This window comes from Monodon monoceros, unplaced genomic scaffold (assembly GCF_005190385.1).
Source record: "Monodon monoceros isolate NGI ecotype Baffin Bay Population unplaced genomic scaffold, NGI_Narwhal_1 Super_Scaffold_21, whole genome shotgun sequence".
Lineage (NCBI taxonomy): Eukaryota > Metazoa > Chordata > Mammalia > Artiodactyla > Monodontidae > Monodon > Monodon monoceros.
The window spans coordinates 133,395,475-133,414,892 of NW_021703778.1; the positions used below are offsets into that span (position 1 = coordinate 133,395,475).

Genomic DNA, 19,418 nt, shown 5'->3' on the forward strand with positions numbered 1-19,418 from the left:
AATTTAAGAGAACCAGTGCATTTTGGACTGGTTTAAACTATTTATTTTAACACAGTTAAAAATTTGGCCTTCAAATCAGGAGGTCCATAAAAGAATGACAATATGTAGGTCTTCTTGGCATTTAAACATTTTCCTACACATTTCCAATATGTAGGTCTTCTTGGTATTTAAACATTTTCCTATACATTTCCAAGTGTAATATAATTCCACTCAATTATAACCTTTCTTTCTAAACATAAAATATTACTGTGGGGCCACTTTCCTAACTTGCATAGTTTATGGTATTAGGTAGATACATCTCCTATTTAGCATTTATGTATAAGCAAATAAAATAGTATCAGCCATACTCTACTTATCATAACTGAAGTGTAACTGGCTCTATGTTTTCTTTGTTCTTTTTTCTTATGAATTTTCTATTGATTAAACTGTTGAGTCCTTTGACATTAAATGTTTGTTTTCATCTTTGTATTTGCCAAACTGACTAGCACAAAAAAAGAATCTGTACATAGTAGGTAACAATAAATATTCTGGTATATTTATTACGCTATATATTTATTTTCTATTTGATCTAATTGAGAATAAGTTTAAAGAATCATTACACATTACAAAGATCCCCTCTATATGTTAAAGTAGTAGAATAAAATTATCAGATAAAAAGGAAGCTTTAAACTATCCTGATGTTTAATGTAGTATTCAAGTCTTCTTCATTGATTGTAAATTATAATGGGAATGTTACTAGAACTGTCAAATTCTTCCCAAAGCAATCTTCAAGCTAATCAACATAGACAATCACTCTTTTCACTTCTATAGCAAAAGGAAAATTTTAAGCAATATCTTTTGACTGTCTTGAAAATTGCTTAGTTGGAGGCTTTATTTTAAAATGCAACAAGCCTGAAATATTAAATGTAATTTGCAATGCAGCCTAGAGAAAGAATGAAGCATTTAGTACATTTTTCCTAACTGTTTCTGGTTGCTGCCTGGGTAGCTCCAGCACTTCTCTATCTTCAAAATCACCTTTGAGGGTTTCAACATCTTTTGACCACTACTTTTAATCAAAAAGGCTAAACATAAAATAATTTGACTCTTATGTGGCAAAAATCTTAACAACACTGGCTTTGACATTTTTATTTAATTGACCTTAAACAGAGATTCCTCAGAAAGTAAACTGTTGGCACTTAATGAATTCTGATTAAGGTGACACATTACCCATGTTAACATTGACAGAAATCACTGTCCCAGGAAAAAGTGGTCAATACTGAAGTTAGCAGAGTTTAGCTTTCCAATGATAATCATGTTTGTTTAGGTCTGCCTGACAATAAATAAGGCTCAATCTTTTGTTAAAAGATTGTTATTTAGAAAACTCATACACCTTAAAAATCTTGCACACACAAAAATGTTATAGCCTGTCTTTATTTCCACCCATACCATGAGATGTTTAACATGAAAATAATACAAAAGCAAAAATACAGAATTAAATGGAAATTTATGAGATGTAGCCCAATCTCTTAAAAAGAGGAAAGTGAAGTCCAGAGAGTGTGACTTGTTCAATGTCAAATTATTGAGTTTCTTGCAGAGAGTGAATTATAACTCAGATCTCATTATTTCTGATTAAATATGCTTTCTATAGTTCTATGAAAATCATTGGCCTTGCCCTTCACACTAAGAGCACTGTTTTCTTAATTTTCCACTATTTTAATCTGGAATAAAGTTCCCACATCCATTTATCCAACATGGAAGAAGAAAGCAGTTATTGAGTTCATGCTTTGATAAGGAGAGAGGAAAATACCGGTCTAGTAAATGGAGGTTATGAAAAGAAAAGTGGGCAAAGTATTTCAGAATGTTGTCAGGTAGAGCTGCTTTTATTTCTGAATAGAAGGAGTCATTCTCTTTGGGAGGAGGCAGTAATGGATGGGATGTTGGGGTTATAATCGAAAGGAGGGGAAAAACAGCTCAGTGCCCTCCTCATTGTTCTTAACGACTGTTCATTGTCTAATAAGGCAAACACTATTCACTATGTGCATCAGGAGAATCAGGAGAAAAAGGAATAAATTTTATTTCTGGAAGAATCCACATCATATTCAAGTTCGTATTTTTATGATGTATTATAGTTTTAAAGAAAATGTATAGTGGGGGAAAGAGACATAGATGAACAAAGGAAGTCTTTTTATAGAGTAAATGTAAGTTTTAGGTTTTCATAGCCCAATGTTCTAGCCCAGTGTACATTTGGGCATATCAATGATACAAGAACAAGTTGCCCAGGGATACTAGATTGTAGAATTCTGAGTGTACTACTGTACTCTAACTGGGCCATTTGGCGGGGGGGGGGGGGGGGGAGTTTCATTTGATTTTTTCAGTAGAGAGTATGAGTATTTGTTTGGTATTATGTGTGTTAGGAAGGGCATATATGCCCTTAAAATAAAGCTTATCTCTAAAATTTTATTCACTATTGTTGCCAGGAGAAAAAGTTATAAGGGAAAAAATTCACAGGGAAAAAAGAATCCACAGACAAGTTTTATATAAAAACCACAAACAAAAATGATTCATTGTTTCTTTTTTTTTTTTTTTTGCGGTACATGGGCCTCTCACTGTTGTGGCCTCTCCCGTTGCGGAGCACAGGCTCCGGACGCGCAGGCTCAGAGGCCATGGCTCATGGACCTAACCGCTCCGCAGCATGTGGGATCTTCCTGGACCGGGGCACGAACCCGTGTCCCCCTGCATCGGCAGGTGTACTCTCAACCACTCTGCCACCAGGGAAGCCCTCATTGTTTCTTAACATATGGTTATTTCTACAAGTAAATGCATCTCTTTCTTGCACGCTGCTCTTTACTGGTATATACATTTTCCACTAATTACAAAGTCTTTTAGGAGGAAAATTTCTATGTAAAAACATGAATGTTATTGGCTTGAAATTTATAGACAGAGTTTTTTTAATGCAGTAGGATTAATGATTGTTCCGATATTCATTTCTATACACTGGTTTCTGTTTAAACCAAGAGCCTAAAAAGCACCTCTGGCAAATTTTTTTTAAATTACTGGCATAAATTTTATTAAAAATTGTTGTGCTTTAAAATTATATTGCTAAAGACAAACCACGTATGAAAATTTTTTCCATTAATACCTAGTCATTGCTGGTTCAATAAAACAGGATTATCATGTATTTTATTTTACATGTTATATATAACAGATACTTTTGATATGTATATTTTATGTATATATCTGTATGAATACACTAATCTGTGTATATTTTACATATATACTAAAATTAGGATTTTATACCCAACATTAGAAAGAAATCCTAATAATTTTGAGAATGTATACATAAATTCAGTAAATGTTCTCATTTAGCATAAAATGAACTAACTTTAAGGATTCCTATCGATGTAACTCTGAAGTGGTCAAGATTTTAAGCAGTCTCTGATGATCAGAGCTCAAAATTTACCAGTATACCAAATGACTTATTGTAACTTTTAACTGTAATATAACACTAAAAAATAGCATTTTTCTCCCTATGAAAGCATCAATACTGTAATCATTTATTCATAGAAACTAGCAACTACATTTTTCAAACTATTTTCTGGATTCCAAGTATTATTATAAAAACAAAAATCCACTGTGCCAGTTTTCTGGTTATACAGCAGCTTGGTGGAGTTTGGGGAAGGGTAGGGGGGGTGTTTTTGATTGTCAACTTATTTTTGTTTGTTGGCTATTTTACGATTTGAAGATTATAAACGCAATACATATTGATTGCTAAAAATAAATTACCAGCGTAAGAGTAAAGGTAAAAAGTAAAAGTCCCCTTCCTATAAAACCCCAGATGGGCTTCCCTGGTGGCGCAGTGGTTGAGAGTCCGCCTGCCGATGCAGGGGGACACGGGTTCATGCCCCGGTCCGGGAAGATCCCACATGCAGCGGAGCGGCTGGGCCCGTGAGCCATGGCCGCTGAGCCTGCGCGTCCGGAGCACCGCAACGGGAGAGGCCACAACAGTGAGAGGCCCGCATACCGCAAAAAAAAAAAAAAAAACAACAACCCAGTTTACTTTTTCAGAGGTTGAATTCTATCATAGTTTCCTATGTGTCCATTAAAGATAAGTTTATACAAACCATGCTCATGCATACATCTAGTTTTTACATAAGATCATACTGTACAAACTGTAGTGTAATTTAAAAATTTCATACTTAATATAAGTTGGACATGCTTGCATAGAAGTACATGTAGGTGTACATCCTTTTCAAATTAATTTATTTAAAACTGTTCCCTATTTAAGAATGTTTTGCATTTTGCTATTGCAAATGTTTTAAGTACATTTTTGTACAAATATTGCTACCTACTTAGGTGAGATATCTGTAAAGGAAGGTATCTGTAAGGTATGTTTCTAGAGATAAAATTTCTCTGTCAAAGAAAACTGCATTTAAAATTTTGCTAGATGGAGCCAAGCTAAGTTTCAAAACGTACCTCTAAACTGCTACCCCACCAAAGCTGGTTATTGTTGATATTGTTGTTGTTATTTATATTTTTTGTATAATTTTACTTGCCAAATGTGGTTTCATATCCCCTAAATTATTTATCTGTGAGTAACCTCCAATTTTCATGTTTTTAAATATATTAACCTGAAGAAGGCATCACAATGCAAGCTCTAGGAAGTAATTCTAACCAGCGTGGACTTTCCCATTCAACAGCAATAGTATCATGAGTCTGGAGACATTATGAGAGGGTATATAAGCTTTCTTCTACCTTTAGGCAAATTACACCTAACTCTCCCCCACCGCCACATTCTTATTTAATTACAACTTCAAACAGAAATTTTATCAGGCAAACTGTTTACTGCATTTCCTTATATATTCATTCTATAGGAAAGTGAAAAGAATGTTCACACAATTCTAAACAATTGGTACACTTACAAACAAAGAAGTTAGCAGGCAAATGCCAGGAAAAGGACACCAACTTGAGGTTACTAACTTCAGTTCTAGCATTAGAAATTAATGTTACTAATAATAAGACATCTTTTTCTTGGTAACACTGTCAACAGAAGAGGTTAACTGATGTTCCAAACTTAATACAGGACACTGGGGATAAAGACTATGAAATCTGCAGAGTCAACTCTTATTTATATATGCCAAAGTAAAGGGGAATCATTGTTATTAATTCAGATCTGCATGTAACTTAATTTTTGTAAAGAGTGAAATTGTAAATATGCCTGGGGATATTTACAGAGTTTGGTTACGCTTAAAATTTGATCTTTCAGTGAAGTTATATTCACAAACTTTTACAAAATGTAACATAACTTTAAAAAATGAAACTTTAGCCTTTTTTTTTTTTTTTGTGGTACACGGGCCTCTCACTGCTCTGTCCTCTCCCGTTGCGGAGCACAGGCTCTGGATGCGCAGGCTCAGCGGCCATGGCTCACGGGCCCAGCCGCTCCACGGCATGTGGGATCTTCCCGGACTGGGGCACGAACCCGTATCCCCTGCATTGGCAGGCGGACTCTCAACCACTGCACCACCAGTGAAGCCCTGAAACTTTAGCCTTTTAAATACTGCAATTTAGTGATTTCCAGGCTACTAATAATTCTGTGTTCCTTTTTAAATGACTATGTAAAGTAAGTTCCAGTGGTGATAACTTTCTAAAATAATATTAATTGAAACACCTCTAGAATTAAAAATCTAATCTATGGAGTTACTGATGTGAAATAATTAAATTTAAAAGCTACACAATAAAATTCAAAATTCATCAAAATCAAAACCTGAGAAACTCTATCCTTTCACCCTACAGGAATTACTGTAAGATTTTCAGAACTGTAATTTAAAATATATTGTCTTTTATAACAAAGCTTAAAACCAATTAATGGCAAAGCTATGATTATATTATATATTATTTGTTCTACTTATGAATGTTTGTGTGGTATGAAATATTTTCTATAATAAAGGAAGCTTCAGTATGAAACTTTACAATTAACAAGGGTCACTCCCTGTCTTTAATATCCTCATAACCCAATGTCACCCAACTCAAGTGCCTGTGAATATGCTGGAACATACTAAAATTTCTACCCATCACATGCCCATTCACTTGGCCTTTGTATACATTTACATGCATATCACGATCTGTGATATAAAAGCAATGAGATGAATTTCAACAAGCCATGTAAGAAATCAATCATTTTATAGTCCCTTTCGTCTTCTCTCCTGATGCTTTTCTTTGCAGCCACTAATATCCAAATCTTGGCATTCAATTCCAATATTGTGATTTCAACTTTTTTTAAAATGTAGAATACAGGGAGGGTACAGAGAGGGTAACTTTCACATAGGAGCTCCTTGGTTTCAGGGAGACTGAGAGGAGGTTCAAAGGACCCTCTTGCATCTGCTATTCCTTAAGTAACTTTAATTCAAAATAATCAATATGCCACTGTGGACTATTTTGGGGTGGCCTGCCTAGGCCCCAGTAGTTCTAACTCAGGCTTCCAGACCCCAGAGCTTCTACTCTTAACCACTCTATATTGACTTCCTAGCGGTAGCTGATGCTTCAAAGATGCTTAATGTGGTACCGTGACCCATGATGACTGAGGTTCCCCAAAAGACTGGAAAACATTAGGGATGGACCAAATGCACACTTCCTATTCACATCAAACTAGGAAAAGTCCTATCTGCAAATTGTATCCTCGAAAGCAAGTATATATGTACCTCATTGTCATGGATGGCGCCCAGGGTTTTCTTCCATATGCTTTCAACAAACTACATTTTTCCTCTAGATAGATTTATATCTTCTTTTTTTATAAGCCTTGGCTTTCTTTTGATTAATACCAAAAGGTTTTCCCCATTATGGCCTGAAAACCTAAGTGCTTAAGAACTAAGCCATCATTTTCAGTAAAGCCACAAAAGAAACAAAAAAGGGCGCATTCATAGTTCTTAGATACGGAGATCCTTATCTAAAGACGGTCCTCAAGCCAATCAGAAGTCTCGTGTATGCAGAACTGCTAGGTTATCAATCACGTGGGAAAACTCGGGTAACTTGATACCAACAAATTGGCTTCAACGTTCCGGTACACGTACCTCTAAATCGTCAGAGACCAATTTAAAGATCTCAGGGGCCGCCTCCTGGGCTCCCAACAGGCAACTTGGAAGGTGTCCAGAGCTTGGAGAAGCAATGAAACTTGGTGGAAAATGGAGGCAGTGGGTGATGGGCATGCGTTTAATTTTTAAACTAGCAAAACTGGGGACTTCGCGGGCACCCTGTAAAGATTCCCGGCCCTGAAATTAATACCACTAATAATAGTCTGCCAGTTTTTTGTTTTGTTTTTGATGGAACACGATAACTTTGCCTTATTTTATTAATAAACAGATACTTTAGTGGCATGTTTCACTTACGGGTATTTTGGTTCCTAGTATTTAAAATAGTCACAAATCCAATCATGGGGGGAAAAAATGCAATAAGGGGGCGACAGCGAACACGTATATGTATGAAGTATCGCTTAAAAGCATTTATTACCGTCGGTGTGTTGGGTGGTGACGGCCAAAGTGCGGCTGTGGTTAATCTACGTCGCAGGACCCTGAGCGGTTGGAGTCGCACTACGCCCGAACTCGTCAGTCGGATCACTGGGTACCTCACGCTCTAAAAATGGCGGCCGCGCCTCTTTCCACCAGAGAGCACTACCCCAGAGGAACGTCACGTCACCAGGGCAACGACGCTCTTGCGTAAGGGCGCGACACGGGTGAAAGTTCAGGGCTGACGCTGTGAACCCTGACGCTGCGAACCCTGGCGCCGCGTCTGGGCCCAAGGCGAGGCTGGAACCCAAGCGACTCCCAAGGTTTTCGGCCAGGCGGGCGTTGGCCCGGGCCTGGGAGCGGATGAAGCGCGCCTCTCCCTGCACTCGGCCTCGCCTGGCGGGCCGGAGGCTGGACGCCCAGACGCGACCTCAGGCTGAGGGGCGGGGCGAGCCGAGCGCCCGGCCCTCCCCAGAGCACGCGAGCTCCGTTCCGCGCCGGGTGGCGCTCGCTGGAGTTGACGTTAGCCATGGAAACGGGGAGCGGGTCGAGACGTCACCGCGGTAAGCTGGTTGCCCCGGCCGCCACAGCTCTTCTGCCTCCGCGTTCGGACCGCAGGCAGCCTCCCGGCGGGAGCGCCCTATACGGGTTTACCTGCAAAAACGCAGTCCCCGGGATGCCTTCGCATCGCCTCTTCCTTCAGGTGACTCGAGGTACGTTAGATCCCCGACACCCACCTGGGAACTTCTTGGTAGCCTTAATTTCCAAGGCTGTGCAGAGTGATTATTGCACTTTTTAAGACGTGAGATGAGCTCAGTCGCTAGAGGCATCAATCTGGTGTGATTTTAATTTTCTTTCGTAAGGCAGCGTTAGCCCGTTGAGTTTTAGCATTTTATTTCTAAGAGACACTTGCGAAATGGAAAATGGCCCTTTCAGTTTTAGTTTAGGGATGGCTTTGTTATCCCAATAAAGTTTACACACTATGCCCCTTACTACTGTGTTCACTCTCTCTTTTATCTCCCCTTTTGCCCCATAGTGGTCAAATCATGGACCCCTGAACAGGAACAACTCTTTCCCCACTGATCTGCATCCTCTCTCCACAGCCCGCTGTTTATCAAGGGCCAACATTTACTTCAATGAAGTCTACTCCATCAGAAGTCACTTATCAGGCCTCTGAATTGATTTTCTCTCTTATTCAGCTGTATAATATTAGGTGGATTTTTCCTTTGTTAGCTCATTCCTGCATTTAGGGCAAAGACCATCCTTTATATTATTGAGTGTCTACTACCACCTATGCCAAATTTCCAAACCGTTATCATAGCATCCAAAGCCAGTTCACACGTTGCCATTTTAGTAATTCAACTGTTTGGGCACCTGACCATTGCTTTAAAATCTCCTACTTAAAGAGATGCCTGCTAGTTATTAACCACCACAGAAAATACCACGTTGGGGATTTTTTCTGTTTCTTTTTCTTCTGTAAGAACTTTATTGAGATAAAAATTCACTTTCCATACAATTCAATTTTAAAACATGTTCATCACTCCCAAAAGAAACACTGTACCCTTTAGCAGTCACTCTCCCTGCCCCCAGTCCTCACTATATCCACCAGCCCAGGCATACCCTAATCTGTTTTCTGTCTTTATAGATTTGCTGGTCCTGGACAATTCATATAAATTGAATTATACAATATGTAGCCTTTTGTGATTGGCTTCTTCCACTTAGCATTCTGTTTTCAGGGTTCATTTATGTTGTGGCATGCATCAGTACTTCAATGTCATTTATAGTCTATTACTATTCTATTGTATGGATATATTACATTTTATTTCATCTGTTGATGGCCGTTTATGTTGTTTCCATTTTTTGGCTATTAATAATATTTCTGCTATGAATGTTCATGTACAAATTTTTTTGTAGACTTATGTTTTCATTTCTCTTGGGTAAATACCTAGGAATGAAATTGTTAGGTCATAGGGTAACTCTATGTTTAGCCTTTTGAGGAACTGCTAGACTGTTTCCAAAGCAGCTGCAGTATTTTACATTATCACTTGAGGGTTCTGATTTCTCCATAAACTCGGCAGTACTTGTTATTGTCCATCTTTCTGGTGGCCAGTCAAGTGGATTTGAAGTGATATCTCATTGTGGTTTTGGTTTGCATTTCCCCAATGAGTAATGTTGTTGAGCATCATTTTGTGTGCTTATACTGGCCATTGGTATATTATCTTTGGAGAAATTCAGATCCTTTGCCCATTTTTAAATTATTTGTTTTTTCATTATTAAGTTGTAAGAGATTTTTCTATATTCTAGATATAAGTCCCTTAACATATATATTTTTTGCAATGATTTTCTCCCATTCTGTGAGTTGTTTTCACTTTCTTCATGGTGAGAACCTTTTCTTTTAGACACTTTCCTCACTTGTGTTTGTTTATGTCTTATCAAGCAGTCCTACCTGCCATGGCCGTGCTGGCTTAACTAACAAAAGCTTCCTATTTTGACATTTGTAGATTTCTCTTAGGTCCACCTTCCTCGGAAAACCCATTTTCCAAACTTGTCCTTCTATTTCTTAATTCATAAAAGAAACTTTCCTTTCATATGTCAGTAGCTTGGTGTGATTGAAAAACTCTGTATTCTTCCAGCTGACATTATGTGTTGGTTCAGTCACTTAATATCACAGGTTCTCAATTTTACTTTCTGTAAAATATATTGATTTATTTCTGGTAATTCATATGAGTGGTAGATTTCATTTGCCTGATACTTGATTTTGAAGGAAGAGCTTATTAATCCATTTGAATTTATAATGGCTAAGATGTGTGAGGTGTGGGAAGGGTAGATTGGGATAGGAGCAGAAGTATTACTGGCAGTGCTGCACATTTATGATGCTCTGATGTGACCTTTGGATATTTCCTACCATCTTAGTTTTCTGTAAGTAATGGAATGCTATCAGTTCATGTTCTAGTGTTGTACATTTGGGAAGTGTGAATCATAGAACCAACAACTCATCATTCCACCTGGGAAGCATTGCCAATACATAATCTGCAATAAATAGATCCTTTGAGCTATCTAATCACCCCTCCCATCCAGTCAGAGTTTTCCCTACATACCAATTCCTGTGAATTTACAGAAAACTCTTAAATTGAAAGACCGTTCAAAATCTGGAATTTAAAAAATTACCATTTTGTATAGCCAAAGAGATGTTAACGTCCTTGTTCTTTTTAGGCACTTGGGTAGATTTTCCTTTTACTGGTAAGGGAGGAGTGTGCTTACTATATAATCGATAAACTAAAACATGAAATGTATTTTTCATCTTTAAGCACCAAATGTCTTTCAAAAGACTCTTCAAGAATCTAGCTGTTAATCCATGGCATAGCATTTGGTTCAGATTCCATAGAGTATTTTCATAATTACAGGGGTAACTATCTTTGCATCTGTAGATTCCTATTAGTACCCTCAACAGTTAGTACTTGGCTATCTAAAAAGTACATATATGTGTTCTGGTGATGACAGATGATTTCTATCCAGAGTAACTGAGAATTAAGTTGTTTCATATCTTGCCAGATTTAGTAAAATTTGACAAGTATATTAAAACATAATAAGTTTCCTGAAAGTACAACAAAACTATAGTTGAGGTACAGTGCAGAAGTGCTCAGTAAATATGTGTGGATTCAATATCACCTCACACCTGTTAGGATAGCTGTTATAAAAAAACAAAAGATAACAAGTGTTGGGGAGGATGTGGAGAAATTGGAAGCTTCCTACTGTTGGTGGGAATACAAAATGGTACATCACACAGAAGTAGCACAGTGCTACTGAAAACAGTATGGGGAATCCTCGAAAAATTTAAAATAGAACTGCCATGTGATCCAGCAATTCTGCTTCTGGGTATTTATTCAAAAGAATTGAAAGCAAGGTCTTTCAACATATTTGCACTTTCATGTTTACTGAAGCATTATTCATAATAGCCAAAAAGTGGAAGCAAACCAAGTGTCCATCAGCTGATGAATGGATAAAGAAAATGTAGTGTATACATAAAATGGAATATTAGTAAGCCCTGAAAAGGAAAGAAATCCTGCCATATGTGACAACATGGATGAGCCTAAGACATGGTAAATGAAATAAGACAATCATAGAAGGACAAATACTGCATGATTCCACTTACATGAGGTATCTAAAATCATCCAAGTCCTAGAAACAGGGAGTAGAATGATGTGCCAGGCACTTGGGGGAGGAATAAATGGAGAGTTGCTGTTTAACAAGTTTTAGTTATACAAGATAAATAAGTTCTAGAGATCTACTGTACAACATTGTGTTGCTAGTTAACAATACTGTATTGTACATTTGAAAATTTAAGAGGGTAGATCATATGTTAAGTGTCCTTGCCATAAAAAAAAAATCTGACGTAACAGAACAGAAAATAAATGTGTGGATTCAATGAATGAAATCAACCAACAATAAAAACAATATGCTAGATTAAAAAAAAAAAAGTAACCTTTGCTAACCAAAATCAGGCAATTGCTAAAACTTCTATTTCTAGGAATTCTTTTTGCCAAATTTAGAGAACTATAAATTCAGTATAATCCCCCAAAACTGCCACTTTTTGTTATCTCTTTCTTTGTTTTAAGGGATTTTCAGTCTGATATATTGCATGGTTACTGAGTTAAAGTTTTGGTAACTAAGTACTCCTTTCTAGGTCATTGCTAAATTGATCTCTGTTTCCTACCCTTTTGGATAATGGGTAAGAAATGTGGCTCAAATTCCAAAAAAAGTAACATTTCTATGGCTATTTTGTTGTCCTGCTTTCAGAGTAGCATATGAAGAAAGCATATGGCCTAAATGATTATTGTGATGCCACCTTTATCCCTTAAGTTCTCTTTTCACAGCTTAAAAAATTTTTTCCCTAAGCCTTGAGCCATTTTTCATTTTAACATGTTGGAGGTAGCAGCCATATAAATGCATCAATCTGTCTTTAACAGTCTTTCAGAGCATATGCCAAATTCTCATTCAGGGAGTTAGTTTTTTTTTTTTTTTTTTGTGGTACGCGGGCCTCTCACTGCTGTGGCCTCTCCCGTTGTGGAGCACAGGCTCCGGACGCGCAGGCTCAGCGGCCATGGCTCACAGACCCAGCCGCTCCGCGGCATGCGGGATCTTCCCGGACCAGGGCAGGAACCTGTGTCCCCTGCATCGGCAGGCAGACTCTCAACCACTGCGCCACCAGGGAAGCCCCAGGGAGTTAGTTTTAATTATTCTGATTTTATTTTTTCACGCTACTAATCCAGATTAGGACTTAGAAGATCTCTCTATAGAAATGTAACTGTCATTTCATACAAATAAAATATTTTTGAAGTATTCCAGGAACTGTAATTAAAGTTTAAGTCAAACAGTACCAATTTATCATAATTTTTGCCTAAATGAATTTACAATATCTGTCATGTAATCCTCTTTTATCCTTAAAATACTAGAAAAAACAACCTGATGTACTTACTATCAAATTTCCATAATTTTTTTTCTTGTGTACCTTTGTTCATGACATTCCTCCTTAACTGGTATATCTTTTTAACTCTACTTCACCTACCTAAATCTTTAAGGTTGTGATTGAAGCCCAGGCCGATATTTCTGAAAGCAGTTTCCATAAAACACTGCACACATGATCTGTTATTAGATATCAAGGGAAAAATGGGTTCCAAGGACAAATAAGTTTGGAAATCTCAAATGACATATTTTAAGCAGATTTGCAGTGGTATTTTTTTTAACTTGAAGATGTCTCAGAGTCTTTAGTATGCTGATATCCATTGTGACTCTTCAAGATTGCAGTCTGGTATATAGTTTCTCAAACTTCTTTGACCACAGACACCTTTTCAAAAAACATTCTGTAGGGCAAACAATCCTGTATCCTTCAGCCTTTCTTTTTATGTTCCATTAAAATAAATTGCCATCCCAGTATCCTCCCCCATTCTCCTAAGGCTTCTTGAGGGAACTTATACCCTTCATACTTTTTCGTCGCCCTCACTTTATTATCGCTCCTGCCTTATTTTGCCTCTTGTGTCTGCCGTTCTTCCTGTTTTTCTCTCCCAGTAAGAACTAGTTGCTCCTTCCTGGTAATGAAGGAGATTAAAGTGTAGCATAAGACAAGGAGCAAATTAAAATTGGACTTCTCACATGTTAAAATCCTCTAGCCATTTCCTTCTCCATGGGAGAAACCCAGCCATGTTACTCCCTCAGGCCCATCCTGCTCCAGTATTACTGGGATACTATACTGCTCTAGGCAAAATCTTCTCTGAGCCAATAGTACTATCATTAGACGCCATTATTTAGTCCATAAGAAAAATAAATGAAGATACTTTCCAAACATTTAAAAACTGGGAATAAAGAGTTTATGGGTTTACTGTTTTGAATGGGGCAGGATATGCTGGAAGAAGTTTTCAAAAACAGTAAATAACATCCAACTTCCCTTTTAACAACAATATTTAATGTTGTCCAACTTTAATCATCTTACTTAAGTTATGCCAGTAATGTACTAAATACATGCCTTTCTGTGCCAAGGTACAGTATTTTACTAAATATTATGGAGAATCAGAAGTATCTCAAGATTTGGCCCTTACCCACAAATAATAGCAGAGAAAAGAAAAACATTTGAAAAGATAACATGTAAAGAGGTGAACAATACAAGAAATGCCCTCTGTTGATACATGTTACAAGATGAGTACTATGAACAAGCAATGTTTTTGATACACAGATAGGAGAGAGGCATAGTTTGGTCTAAGTGCTCTGCAAAATTTTCAGTATGGATTAGACTAAATCTTGAAAGTTGACTAAGATTAGTAATTATGGAAGGAAGGAGAAGACATCCTGGGCAAAGGAAAGGGTATGAGCATAGGCACCCAGAAGGCCACAGGATGTGTTTACAGGGCATAGGTTGAGAGTTCTAGAGGATATTTGGTACTTTAAAGAGGTGTCAAAATGTTATATGTAAAATACACACAAACACAGCCTAGTGAGTATGACTTTTGAAATTTTTCACACTTATACACACCGAATAACCATGTATACGGACAAGTGTGTGTACTTTTTTTTTCTAATACAAATGGGATCATCAGTGTGTTTATTGTACTTTGCAGTATATTGTGGGCATCTTTCCATGTTTCCAAATCAACAGTAGATCTTGAGAATATTCCACTGTTTGGAATATAATCACAGAGTATTCCATCAAATGGGTGAACATTTAAACTAAATTTACAAAAGACTCAGAAGTACTAAAAGGTTAATGAATATGGGTAGTAACATGCAGCTAGATAATCTAGTTTATAAGATATCTTCGATTTCTGGCTTCCTTTCCCAGCGAGCCATCTCACCTTGTTCCTCACTTGCCTCAGTGGAGAAGGAGGGGTCAGCTTTTACCTAACTCCCTGGGGAAATTTCAGGTACATCTAGATTCTTCAAAATGCTCAGGCCAGCCATCCAAGCTCGATTACCTGTCTGATAGTATCATCCATAGGTAATTGAAATCAGAATCTTTACCCACACTCATAGGAGCATGTCCTTACTTACCTATGGCTTGTACTGAACAAGCATATCAGTACAATACACTGACATCACTGACATCGGTACAGGAGATATGCTCATTCAGAGGGGAGGGAGGCAATCTTTTCATTTCCTGAGGTTAAACGATCAACCATTAAGGTTCCATCTGGCCCTGTGATTCTGTTATTTTGTGAGTACTTGCAGGGCTGTCATGTGAGTAAAAGCTATGACTTTCTATATAGAGCTAAGGCTAGTAGCTGGAAGATATAAGACGATAAACATTTACAGTATAAAGAATTTCCCAAAAATATAGCAAGAGGTGCTCTAAGGTAGTAATTCTTAGTGATGACCAAAAAACCTTTTGTGATACCCAAAAGCTCCCTCCATGGCTGATGTTGGTTGGGTAGAAGTGACTTGCAGAAAGACTCTTTTAAACTGATAGGAAGAAAGGTTACTTTAAGATGGCTTTAAATTTTTTGTGTGTGGTAAAACACACAGAACATAAAATTTACCATCTTGACCATTTCTAAGTGTACAGTTCAGTGATACTCAGTGCATTCACATTGTTGTGCAGGCATCATCACTGTCTCTCCCAGTGATTCTTTTCATCTTGTAAAACTCTATACCAGTTAAACAGTAACGACCCATTCTCCTCTCCCCTCAGCCCATGGCAACCACTATTCTGCTTTCTGTCTGTGATTTTGACTACTCTAAGTACCTTGTAGATTTATACAGTATTTGTCTTATGGTGACTGGCTTATTTCACTATGCATAATGTCCTAAAGTTTCACCCATGATATAGCAATTTGCAGGATTTCCTTCCTTTTTAAGGGTGAATAATATTCCATTGTATATACTAAATTTTGCTTATTTATTCATCCTTTGATGAACACTTGGTTTGCTTCCACCTTTTAATTATTGTGAATAATGCTGCTGTAAACGTGAGTATACAGATTATTTCTTTGATACCCTGCTTTCAATTCTTTGTAGTATATATCAAGAAGTGGAATTCTTAGATCATATGGTAATTCAATTTTTAATGTTTTGAGGAACTACCATACTGTTTTCCACAGCAACTGTACCGTTTTACCTTCCTACCATCAGTGCACAGGGTTCCAATTTTTCCACATCCTTGGCAACACTTATTTTCTGGGTTTTTTTTTTTTTTGATAGTAGCTATCCTAATGAACATGAAGTGTTATCTCATTATATTTTGATTTGCATTTCCTTAATGATTAGTGATGTTGAGCGTCTTTTCATGTACTTATTGCCATTTATACATCTTCTTTAGAGAAATGTGTGTTCAAGTTCTTTGCCAGTTTTTGAATTAGATTGTTTGTGTTTCTGTTGTTGAGTTTTAGGAGGTCTTTATATATCCTGGATATTCACAACTTATTTTTTTCTCCCATTCTGTTAATTGTCTTTTGACTCTGTTGATAGTGTCTTTTGATGCACATGATTTAATTTTTGTGAAGTCCATTTTGTCTATTTCTTTTGTTACCTGTACCTTTGGTGTCATACCCAGGAAATCATTGCCAAATCCAATATCAGAAGCTTTGTCCTATGTTTTCTTTTAAGAGTGTTGTTGTTTTAGGTCTTATACTTTAAAGCTCTTGATCCATTTTGAGTTACCTTTTGTATATGGTGTTAGGTAAGGATCTAACTTCATCCTTTTGCATGTGGACACCCAGTTTTCCCAGCACCATTTTTTGCAGACTGTTCTTTCCTCATTGAATGATCTTGGCAACCTTGTCAAATATTTGAATGTATATGTGAGGATTTATTTCTGGACGCTTTATTCTATTCTATTGGTCTATATGTCTGTCCTTATGAAGATGGCTTTAAACTTAATTTTTCATTTCTAACCTAGTATATGACCCCTGAGGTAATGCTTTACTAGCTGATCTTGTTAACAGGCAACTGTTTTTCAGAAACAGGAAGAGGGAAAGTTGAAGAGAACAGAATCCATATTATTTGATTCTTAGTTTTTTATGGCCCTTAAATGAAAATAATCTAGACTAAAGCATATATGGGTCCTTTTATTATTTCATGTTTTGCTAGTTCTGGTAGATTTTTGGAAACTGACAAGAGAAAGAGAGACTAAAAATTGAGGCATGAAGTGGTTTGCGTGTGGTAACATAGTAATAATATGCTTAATAATAAGCATGTAATCTGACTCTTGGAGTCCTTTGGTTTCCAGTTCATTGTCCTTCCTACTGCATGTTGAGCTGCCAGTGGCTTTTTATTGAAATGCTACTATTTTAGCAGGGTTTGACTTTTTGAATTATCAGAAAAGTTTACTATAATTGTTAAGTGATGTGACTAACACTTAGTATTTCTATTTTCCACTTCTATTTCCATTTCAATTCAAAGGAATTATAGAGAATATCCTTATTTTATAGAGCAGGGGTTGGCAAACTATGGCCCACAGGCTAATCTGGCCCATAGCCTGTTTGTATATAAATACTGTAAAGTTATATTGGAAGACAGCTACTAATATCCACTTATCTATGGCTGCTTTTCTGCAACAACAGCTGGGTTGAGTCATTGTAACAGAAAAATATTTACTATTTGACCCTTTATAGAAAAATTTTGCTCACCCTTGTAATAGAAAAGTTAAGAAACAAACAACAGAAGCACTCAGGGAAATGATCGGTTAAACCACTAGTAGATTTGAGTTGAGAGTACTGGCTTTTTGAACTTTCCTTTGACCTCAAAATCTGAAATTCCAAGTTTATCTAAGTTCCAGGTAAATTAATAGTGAATATGACTTTTTTCCAAATTAAAAAAAAAGTACTTAGCAACTATTTGTTTTGTGCCAAGTATGTGTCAGGCAATGGGAAGGAGCTAGAGAAGTGAAGTTACAAATCCTGCACTAGGGAACTAACTAATGGAAATATGGGATTTTTCTCCCTCATGTTTTAAGTATGATATTTTCAAATAGTTTTTTTTTCTTTTTCTTAGAGACCGCTGTGTTACAGAAAAGGATGTGACTTTCAGAATAATCCTGAGTCAGAAGGATGAGTCCAGATGTGCCTCTGCTGAATGATTACAAACAGGACTTCTTTCTGAAGCGCTTTCCACAGACTGTTCTTGGAGGCCCTCGACTCAATTTAGGCTATTGTGCCCCTCCTTACATATATGTTAATCAGATTATCCTTTTTTTGATGCCATGGGTTTTGGGTGGAATAGGAACACTTTTGTACCAGTTAGGCATCCTGGAAGACTATTATACAGCAGCACTTTCAGGTGGACTAATGCTTTTCACTGCATTTGTCATCCAGTTCACAAGTTTATACGCCAGAAGCAGATGGGTGACAGTGGAAAGAATGCTGACCACAGATATCTTAGCAGAGGAAGATGAACATGAATTTACAAGTTGTGCTGGTGCTGAGACCATCAAATTTCTAATTCCTGGCAAAAAACATACAGCCAATACCGTTTTTCATTCTGTTCTTGCTGGCTTAGTGTGTGGTCTTGGAACATGGTATTTGCTTCCGAATAGAATAACCCTGCTGTATAGCAGTGCAGGAGGCACTGTTCTACTATTTTTCTTTGGATGGATGACATTGTGTATAGGAGAATATTCATTAATTGTAAACACAGCTACAGAGACTGCAACTTTCCAAACCCAGGATACTTATGAAATCACTCCTCTTATGAGACCTCTTTATATTTTTTTCTTTGTTTCTATAGATCTTGCACACAGGTAATAAGCTATCAAATACTTTATAACCTTATTTTTAAGCATACATAGTAAGAGCACTCTCCTTAGTATTAAAAGAAAAGAATCTATGAATTAAAAGTCACCAAACCATTGGGTGATAGGTTGTTTTGATGAATAATCTCATAGGACTAATCTTTGTTAAACATTCATCCTAAAGCAGTAATTAAATCTTGTTGAAGAGTAAAAAGAAAACCCTTTATAAGATAAGATAAATAAGCAAAATTTCAATCCTGTGTTTTACATTAAATAAGGAGCTATGAATCTGTAAGATAACCTGGGTGAAACCTGTGAAATGAGATGGAACTTTCCTGTGAAGGGAAAATAGAGAATTTATACACATAAATGTTAATGCACAGATTGAGTGGATTTAAGATGAATAGAATAACTTATTTAATTTTGTTATAGTAATTATATAGAATATTGATTTTTTTAAATCAATTTGCTATGGAAGAAAAATAGAAAATAGCAATTTTAAACAAAATTATTTGATGACTTCTTTTGCTTGCCTTTTCTAAATCTGACATTTCTTTCTCTGTTCCTATAGAGTGCAGCTTTCTCTATCACAGGTAGAAATGTACAGGCACCGCTTTATGGACTGTTTGTACCACCCCCATTCATATATTAAATCCTTAACCCCCAATGTGGTGATATTTGGAGATGGGGTCTTTGGGAGCTAATTAGGATAATGAGGGTGGGGCCCTGCT

The 19,418-nt window shown here is 36.9% G+C and overlaps 2 protein-coding genes across 2 annotated transcripts in view; one reads left to right on the plus strand and one right to left on the minus strand.

Moving 5' to 3' along the window:
* The window catches only part of RTN1 (reticulon 1), a 404,193-nt gene extending 396,571 nt beyond the window's left edge, over window positions 1-7,622 (minus strand). Inside the window, exon 1 of the mRNA XM_029237636.1 lies at window positions 7,480-7,622. The gene's annotated coding sequence lies outside the window, so the exon portion shown is untranslated. The remainder of the gene's footprint in view (window positions 1-7,479) is intronic.
* A 167-nt stretch (window positions 7,623-7,789) lies between these two features.
* PCNX4 (pecanex 4) overlaps window positions 7,790-19,418 on the plus strand; it is a 44,777-nt gene continuing 33,148 nt past the window's right edge. Inside the window, exons 1-2 of the mRNA XM_029238689.1 lie at window positions 7,790-8,188; window positions 17,952-18,696. Coding sequence (XP_029094522.1) covers window positions 18,008-18,696 — 689 coding nt within the window. The 5' untranslated portion in view covers window positions 7,790-8,188; window positions 17,952-18,007. The remainder of the gene's footprint in view (window positions 8,189-17,951; window positions 18,697-19,418) is intronic.